This window comes from Strongylocentrotus purpuratus, unplaced genomic scaffold, assembly GCF_000002235.5.
Source record: "Strongylocentrotus purpuratus isolate Spur 01 unplaced genomic scaffold, Spur_5.0 spur5_scaffold_20, whole genome shotgun sequence".
NCBI classification, from domain to species: domain Eukaryota; kingdom Metazoa; phylum Echinodermata; class Echinoidea; order Camarodonta; family Strongylocentrotidae; genus Strongylocentrotus; species Strongylocentrotus purpuratus.
Window position 1 is genome coordinate 46,209,370 of NW_022145606.1, and position 9,816 is coordinate 46,219,185.

Sequence of the window (9,816 nt, forward strand, 5' to 3'; positions counted from 1 at the left end):
GATATTTTATCGTGGAATTACATCTAAATATGTTGTATAAAGTTAGTCATACGCAACATGTTGCAAAATTCATCGATATTGTCAACAGAATATCCTCCTTTTGTTGGGAGAATAAAAAGTGTTCTGAACGATATTCAGTCTGTCATGCATTATTGCCAATGGCGTAATCATCTCATTTGGAAGGTGACATGCGGGATGACAGTGGCGGAGCGTGGTCGGACTGATTGAGGGGGCACGCCAAATTATGTATTTCTTTGTTGTTTCGAAAAATATATCCTGATGGTTTCTTTTGGTTTTTCGAAATTATCTGGGGGTTCCCCCCCCCCCCCCCTCCCCCACACTACGCCGTTGCGGGATGACATGTGTCCTGCAGATTTTGAGGTGTTGCAATAAACTTTTTGTATGTGGTTATAGGAATATATATTATTGTTTTATTAACTCATTGAGGAATTATAATTACATTTGATCCTTACACAGATTATTGCAAATAGTTTTACAATTCACATTTTAGCTTTCACGTCTCTCCTATAATATACGACTTTATACTGTAATTGAAGTGGATATTGTGTGAAATTTCTTTGTTTATCCTTTCAATGTAGTTTCCCTTTTCCTTTTTATAAAATGGAGCAATGGTTAATTTTCAGAGCGTTATGTTTTTAGTACACACAGAATTTGATATTTTGAATCTCAAATATCATAATAATATACACCATAAGCGTACCATTACGGATTATCCAGAGGAAGGGGGGGGGGGGGGGGGGGGGGGGGGGGGGGGGGGGGAGGGATGGGGGGATGTGCTGAGGTCTTTTTGCCTGGGCCAATTCTCCATTTTATAATGATATTGCAATCAACCTGAACAACAATGAATAAAAATTTAATACATAATGCATGAGTTGGTGCTGCGGTCTTTTGCCTCATTACGGGCAAACTATCATCTACTGGATTTCAATCGCCTTTGAACAAAAGTATTGTTATATAGAAGACGAAGAAATAGAAGAAGAATAAGAAGAAGAAGAAGAAGAAGAGAAGTAAAAGGAGAAAAGGAAGAAGAAGAAGAAGAAGAAGAAGAAGAAGAGACGGAACTGACAAAAGTAGCCAGAGGAGGTGAAGAAGAAGACGAAGAAGAAGATGAAGAAGATGTATAGGCCTTTTAGAAGAAAGTGAAGAAGAAGCAAAACAAGGAAGAAGAAGAAGAAGAAGAAGAAGAAGAAGTAGAACTAGAAGAATTGAAGAAGAAGAAAGTACAAGAGTAGGAGCTAGAGGAGGAGAAGGAAAACAAGAAAAACACCGATAAAGACCCTCGATGATATAACTCGATGGTAACGATAATATAGACAACATAGTTTTATGATGCACCTTCCCCCTCCCCCTCCCCCTCCCCCTCCCCCTCCCCCTCCCCTCCCCCCCCCCCCCCCCCTCCCTTCCCCTCCCCCTTTCCCTCCCCCTCCCCCTCCCCCTCCCCCTTCCCTCCCCCTCCCCCTCCCCCTCCCCCTTCCTATATATTCAGTGCGGCGCGACCGATCGGCATGACGGTTGGGCCAAGGAGGAAAACGCGCGAAATTATAGGTGCACAATAATAATTGACAAAATACAAGGGGGTTACTCAACAGGTACACGGGCACGTTGACGGGCTAGAATAGCCAGACACACTCATTTGGGTGCGAGATCATCGTACACAATGTGTCGTGTGTATTTCGTAATGGACAATTTGTAATGTATTTAGCGACAAATACGATGATCTAGAAATTTACGAGAAATTGCGCCGAAATTGAAGATCGCAGAACGTTTACATGAATTTTGTTCATCATGTTTGGTCTTTCCACACCTCTTTGTTGGTCTAGTTAGCCCCTTGCTGTGATTTGATTTTGACGGGGATCGACCTGGGAAAGTGGTATCACTAGTCATGCTAGTGGAATCCTATCCTTCCGATTTTCAATGCTAAATTATGATTTATTTTTTTTGGCACGGACAAAAAATACACGGAACACAGGTAAGTCCCTTTTCGTCAAATGCTAAGCCTAGTACTGCTGGTTTAATATTGTAAAGTTGTAGAATTTAGTGAACGAACTGACACGGCTCAGATCTCAACTGTGGTGGTGAATGCAGACAGCCCATGCGAGGGCCGGGCAATCCTTCCATACATGTACAGCTGAGCCCGACGCAACACGGTTGATCACTGGCAGCTACCGCAGTCACTTTGCTAGTATACAAACCCAATGTTTATTTCAACTTGTAATCGATTCTCAAATCTCGCCATTGCAAGCAGACGACAGACATTAGCGCATGCGCAGTATAGTTACTCCTGATAGATGGCGCTGTTTGAATTTTAAAATTGTTCATCGAACGGCAAGCGACTGAACCGTTCATTCGGCCATTTCAACATTGAGCATTTGGGCATATATTTCTGCTTTTTTGAGAATTTAGGTTGAAGTATTGCCATCTAAACCTCTGAAGACAATATTCAAACAATATTGAATGGATATTTCGCACCCAAAACCCTTGAACTGCAATTTTACCATTACTGGTCTTTACCTTTAAGCAAATTATGACAATGCACATTAATTTTGTGATTTGTATTTTCCTTTGGCTTATTGACCAATAAATTATTTGTCCGATCTTGTTACGGTTACATTAACGTTTTAGCAATAGATATATTGATTATAAGATTACTAACCAAGAAACAACATGCATATTTATTATATATTCGTGTACCAGCCTGCATCATTTAAATGTTAATCTTGAAATTACTTCAAATGATCTATGTGATGGAGTTAATGCAATGGAGATTACAATATACCTATTGGTGGACAGTTGCAAACATCGATTATGAATTATCAGTTTACATTGGTTCTTCTACCCTGGTCGATAATGGTCGATAATAGGAAATATGGAATGTGGGGGACCATTGGATCAACAAGAATATAAACACCAAAAGTGGAATTGAATTTGTTATGATTCCAGATATTGTTGTTAATCTACACCAGTAGGAGTTGTCAAATATTACCACCAAGAGTGGAATTGAATTTGTTATGATTCCAGATATTGGTGTTAATCTACACCAGTAGGAGTTGTCAAATATTAACACCAAAAGTGGAATTTAAATTATCTAATTCCAGAAAATGGTGTTAAGTAACACCAGAGGAGTTGTCCAATATTGATACCAAGAAAGTGTTAAATTGAACACCCTTGGTGTTAATTTTAACACTCTGGTTTTTGCAGTGTAGTAAGTAAGGGGAAAATTAACTTTATTGCATATCAGAATAACAAGATATAATACATGATTGCAGTAAAAAATAAAATGTATATAAAACATCGATTTCCTCTCCAATTCAAAATATAACTTGGAATTCTTACAAACTTAAATGAATCTCGTACATATATACATGTTATACATATGCGAAAAAATAATAGCTTAAATAGTTTATTTATATATACCCAAATTATAAGTCTATAACAGCATAAAGTACATAGAGCCAATCAAAATAATATTCAATAATTAATCCTTAAATAGGTTAATTTGATTTAAATTGAACATGCAATTCACAACATAGGGGTGTTCTGTTCATGTCGTTGGGCTATAGACTGAAATAAAATCCTTCTCCCCCTCCCCTTTATACAGCGGCTGTTCCTTGCTAGTTGCTACTGGTATAGTGTAGCGATGTAAAACATGATCTATAGTTCCAATCTAAATCATCGGTTCCATCAGGCGCGTACGCAGGGGGGGGGGTGGAGAGGGGTTAACCCCCCCCTTTGGTAATTTAATGTATGTAAACTCCCCCCCCCCCCCCCCAAAAAAAAAAAAAAAAAAAAGGGTGAGTTTTGAGGTATCTTTTGAAGGTGGCAAGACAGGTAATTTCCCTTATGGAAAGAGGGATGCTGTTCCAAGTCTTTGATGCATCTACTGCAAAGCGTTTTTCAGCCGCTGAGATGTTAAGTTTACATGTGTCGGTTAGTGAACGAAGATTACGAGTTGGTGTATATATCTGGAGGGTGTCATTAATATATTAATCATTCGGGCGACAGGTTCCCCATATATCTTAATCATTGGGCAACGAGGAACCCAAATATTCTCCTGTTCAGACAACAAAGTGCCTGAAAATATTTTTTTTCTCGTGTGACATAACAACGGAGACCAGGCAAGAGTAGATAATGTTTATATGCTGCATTCATTACATTTGACCGAATAACAATCTAAAATGGTTTGGTTTTGAAAGTTTGTTAACCTTGTTTCATTTGCAGAAGAGAAATTTACTCCCATGTCTCATGGAAGATGTAAAGCCTATCACCAGCGCGGAAAGCAATCTCTCCCGTCTTGAATGATTGGAAAGAGCAATTAGATAATTCGGTTATCTTAAAATCAGTTAGAATGTTTTTGATGTATTTGAGCTCTTTTGTGTACTGAACGATGCTCAGCAGACCCTGATCGTGCTTAACCCATGCAATGATAACTGAATCATCCTGACACACAGCAGGGTAAGGGATATCACCATCTTTGCGGATGCTATGAATGACAGCACCAGACACATTGTCGATCATTTGTACCTGATGCCGATAGCTGGACAAAAATGTACTCTTAACGACAATCGCTCGACTGGATGTCATCGTAATCATCTGCCTTGGTACAAATCTGTTACACGCTATCTCTCTGATTGCCATCCCTCCTTCTGGCTTAAATACCTGTATTTTCCTGCTTGAACTGTAACCTATGAAGATTAGCCCATCCTTGCCTACAGTGAGACCACCAAATTCACCATCCATTGTCTCAAACGTTACATCAAGCTTTTCACAAAGCTCTGTGTACAAGGACATTCTGTTATTAGTATCGCCTATGACGTATCCACCATCAGGCATGAAGTGTAAGGCACTAATTTTAACCGATTTCAGAACGGTATCTTGTATGATGCCCTTAGAAGAATATATGACTATTCCTCCGTTTCGATAACCAACAGCCATCTTATTGTTTGGTGATATTACCATTCCGCTCATGTATTTCCCAGCAGGCAGTGGAGCTTCCGTGCGCAGAACCCATTTAGACTTCGTATGTGCAGGGACCTCCCTGGTATGTGTTAGCTGGCCCAACCGGAGTTCATCCGATCCCTGACTCCTGAAGCCAATTCTTTCACCTTCCTCAGCAGTTCTTCTTGGCAGTTCCTCATCTGGCCTGATTTGGCTTAAAAGCTCATCAAGCCGTTGACACATCGCTTTATGTGAGGTCAGAGACTCTGTCTGGAGAGGGAAATTAAGACCATCCTTAACCAAGTCCAGAACCTTCTTAATCTCTTCTATCTGCTTACGAATAGGCTTCTCCACGTCTCCCAATGAAGTCTCAAGTTTCCCTAGCTTGTGCTCAATTTCATTTTTCAACACCGTCTTTCTTTCCTTCAATTTCTCAACTAATTCCTCAAAAGTCGCATCTATTTCACCATTGAGTCGTTTCTGTATGTTATGCACCCTTTTACGCTGGTCTTCAACGAAAGTAAAATACTTGTCAACGTTGCGTATCTTTGCATCTGCTTTAGATGCAAGTTTCTCGACGTGATTCTTTTGATCAGTTTCATATTCGCCTGCTTCCAGGATAGTGTGAGCATCCTTTGCATGCTCTAATATGCCACACTTGCAGCAGACATACTTCTTACAGTTGAGACAAAAACATTCTTCATCGTAGTTCGGATGTTTTCGACATTTGTTCCATTTTCTTTGCAATGATTCGTTTTCTTGATTAAAGTTGGTACGAGCCTGGCCCTCGGTCTCCACATCTTCAACAAGTGATCTGACTGTTATGTTTGATTGCAGTCTACCCACGTCTCCACCAGGAACCGAAGTCTCCTCCCTGCACGTAGGACACAACAGATTTCCACGGGACTCCAGGAGAGTATCAAGACAACCTTTGCAGAAGGTATGGGAGCAGGTCAGGATCTTGGGTTCCTTGAAGAAGCTCAGGCAGATAGGACATTCGAGGTTCTTATGGAAAGCCTCATGCTTCAAGGAAGTAGCCATCATTGACAACTGAAGCACACGACCTGAGGAAGAAAACAAATCGGTGAATTAATTGGCCAACTCAATCAAAAGTGTGAAATATTTTGTAAATACCTAGCTGGCTATTATTGCACTGAAAAATGTTTAACATAATGCATTCCATGATAAATATGCCTTTAGCTACCTGGTACAGCATTATGCAATTACTGTATGCTTAATCTTTAGCACTTACGTTACGAAGTAGCTCTAACGGCGACTAGCTGCTTTTGATAAGGCGTGTTATGATAATGTCTCATTCAGCAATGCAGTTGTATGAGTATATATTTTTTCGGGTGGAAATTCCCACTGACATTCATAACAGGAAGTATTATGTTAAACCTTTGCACTTGTGATCCTTCCGCTCAACCTAAACGTTCACCCACGCACATCTCACCAATCCCTCTCGCCATTACAAGTTAAATGAGTATGATTTAGTTTTTCCCTTAGGGGTAGGATTTCTCACTCATAAATGTTTCATGGATCTCACACCCCAGATAAATGCCTCTAATAGAATCTGACAGATGCCCCTTTTCCTTTGTAATAGGTGCCCATTTTCTTTCTCTTAAGTGCCCCTTTTCAGGTACGAGAAGTGCACCCTTACCATCTCCGATAAGTGCCCCTTCACCTCTCATAAATGCACCTTATCAAATCTCACCTTTCTTTTTGACAAGTGCCTGTTTTCCTTTGTATGCCATCTTTTCATTATTACAGTTCCCCCTTTTCATCTCTGCTAATTGCTCCATTCCAATTTGAGAGGTGAACCTTTTGTATTGAGCCATGTCTCCTAATCCCTTTTAATAAGTGCGAATCAAAACAGAGTGATCAGATGAAAATAAATTTAATCCGGAAAATCATAATTATAGTTTGAAAAGAGAGCACCATCATAGGCCTACATTACAAAACTTATTTCGTTTAAAAGTAAATAATTGTATAACTCGAAGAAATATCCCGATAGTAGACTTCAAGAAAGAACTTGTGCAAATCAAACGCGTTGACCAACTCAGAGGGCGCTGTGTACTTATTGGTCACGACAGGGATTAAGGTAACCGTTGCTCCTGAAGAGAGTCCAAGATCACTTCCAATTTAGTGAAGGCTCCCCCCCCCCCCCCGGATAAGAGTAATGAGCAGTGGCGTTATTATGGGGGGTGCAAGGAGGAAGGAAAGGCGCTACACACAGAAAGGTGAGATCGAGGGGTAAATTAAGGGCAAGGAAGGTGAACTTGAGATGATATAAGGAGATACTATGCTCGAGAATGACCTTTAGATATTTGAATACACCTCTAACAACAGATTATGTTAAAGCAAAGCCACGATTTGATTTCATATTGAGTATTAAACCTGTAAACAGAAAATGATTCTCAATGTTTATTGTTTGTAAATATCATCCCTGTAACAATTGCTTCATAATCTCATTATCTTTACCATATTTATAAAACAAGGTAAAATATTAAACAATCCGTTATTATGTTTTATCTAAGTATTTAATGTTCAAGAGGATCAGTATGATTCGCATACAAAAGAAAAGATTATCTCCATCATAATATGATACTCTGAGATTGAATTCAAAAATATATAACTATGTGCAAAACTTGTTTACAAGCGTATCGATTTCATTGATTCTCTATTTGTAATCTTATCGATTATTTTATTATTGTTAAACATAATACATTCCATGATTATTAGGGCCTACGCGGTACAACATGTTATGTATTATATATTTTACGCTTCTTCTTTAGCACTTACGTTACGAAGTAGCAACTATGCTCTCAGTAAGAGGCGTATGATAATGTTTCATTCAGCAATGCAGTTGTATGAGTATGTGTTATTTTATCGAGTGGGAATTCCCACTGACTCATATAACCTTTGCTAATGTGTTCCTTCCGCTTAACCGAACCGTTCATCCACGCACATCTCAGCACTCCTTCTCGTTTCATCAAGTTAAATGGGTATGACAGTTTTTCCTGAGGGGTGGGAATTCCCACTCATAAATATTTCTTGGATATAACATAACATTGATACTGGTTCTAGGACAATTACCCCCTGGGCAATCACCCCCCGGAAAGTTACCCCCCGGAAAACTACCCCCCAAGGACAGTTACCCACCGGAGAATTACCCCCCGGAGAATTACCCCCCGTGGACAATAACCCCCTAAGGACAATTACCCCCCGGAAAATTACCCCCCGGAGAATTACCCCCGAGGACAATTACCCCCCAAGGACAATTACCCCCCGGAAAATTACCCCCCGGAGAATTACCCCCCGAGGACAATTACCCCCGAGGACAATTACCCCCCGAGGACAACTACCCCCGAGAACAATTACCCCCCCCAAGGACAATTACCCCCCGGAAAACTACCCCTTGAGGAATTACCCCACGAGGACAATTACCCGCCCCCGAGGACAATCCCCCCCCCCCCCCGGGGACAATCAGGATTCAATAGCAAAAGACGATCTGACACGTTGAGAAATGCTGTGAAGGCTACGAGCCCATAAAATCCCGTGCATGAACCCACATTCGTTCAAATACTTGCGCGTGATCTTCCTCATTACTACACATTTTTCTTTAACTATAATGTATGCAACAACACTGTGGTTGCTGTTTTCTACGAAGGATTTCTCTTGTGCAGCGTTATTTCAACTTTTTGTTCGACACGATGCCCTCTTAAGAAATGAAAAGTTTCGCCCAATCTTAAATTCTTCACAAACTATTTATTTTGCATCACTCTGGCACTCGTCAAGTGCTATGTACACACGTATGGGCACATTTGTTTCTTGATTTAGTGAACGAGCAAGAAAAACAAGGACAAGACATTTTCAAAATGGTAAAATATAATGTTGTAATCAACACACTAGCACAGATTTAAGGTATGCGGGCGCCTCACCGCCGAATGTACACGAATATAAAGTGAAATATTCGGTCATGACCTTGATACACGAATATGAGGATATTCGGGCCTCTCGTTGCCTTGATTCATCATGTTTATAATTGTGATGAGTGTGGTAACAATGTAATTTCGAAATAAAAGATATATATTCGCAAAATATTGTCAGCGAGCGAGGAAAAAAGACATTTTATTATTTGTTTACATTTTATTTTCTCATGAAAATAAATACTCTACCCGTTTCTGATATTTGTTTTTCACAAAATCAACGTTTGCCAAATTTTTTTTCATGTAACTAACATTCTCTTTCGGCACCCCAGTTGAAAAAACACTGCTCTGGAATTACAAAATCATTGAGATGAATGTACTTAAGTGCGGATACTTATTTTCTTTTAATATGGCACCGTACATACAATATATTTAACTTGAAGGCAATTTTTATTTCAAAATAAATTACAGTACAAGAAAACATATTTTAGTTCACCATGACAACAGAAATATATATATATATATATATATATATATTACATTACATTTATAAACATGAAGAGAACCTTAATTTTGGAATAGATCATGGATGAGGGTCCATTATACATACAAAGACAAATATACGATCAGCTGATTAGAAAAGTTACAGAGGATGCATAAATAATGATATCTTACATCCTAATTTCTTTGTTGGGCCATTTTTGGGGAGACTAGCTGTATTAACGCGTACTCATCTGCGCGCAATGTATTGTTAAATTTCTAAGAAATGTAAATTCCGTACTTTGATTTGATACATGCGTCTTCTGGCAATTGAATTTGATTCAATACACGTGGCATATTAAGTCAAACTTCACAAAGGTGGAATGGATACAGAGCGAGAGGGGTGGGTGAAATCTCCTCCTAGGAGGATACATGTACGTGAAGCAAAAAG

At 39.5% G+C, this 9,816-nt stretch overlaps 1 protein-coding gene across 1 annotated transcript; it reads right to left on the reverse strand.

The window, feature by feature from the left end:
- Positions 1 to 4,248: 4,248 nt before the first annotated feature.
- Positions 4,249 to 6,710, reverse strand: LOC115927750 (tripartite motif containing 13-like). The gene is made up of 3 exons (XM_030994000.1): positions 6,671 to 6,710; positions 4,975 to 6,020; positions 4,249 to 4,542 (listed from the first exon to the last, which is right to left on the reverse strand). Exons 1-3 carry the CDS (start codon positions 6,708 to 6,710, stop codon positions 4,249 to 4,251), a joined length of 1,380 nt encoding a protein of 459 aa, XP_030849860.1.
- Positions 6,711 to 9,816: the final 3,106 nt, after the last annotated feature.

Coding starts and splice junctions, on each gene's coding strand:
- LOC115927750 (XM_030994000.1), bottom strand. CDS start 6,710: ATGGCATACAAAGGAAAACAGGCACTTGTCAAAAAGAAAG. Junction 6,021..6,670: donor GGCACTTGTCAAAAAGAAAG/GTGAGATTTGAT, acceptor TTTCTTCCTCAG/GTCGTGTGCTTCAGTTGTCA. Junction 4,543..4,974: donor GGAAATACATGAGCGGAATG/GTAATATCACCA, acceptor TATCGGCATCAG/GTACAAATGATCGACAATGT.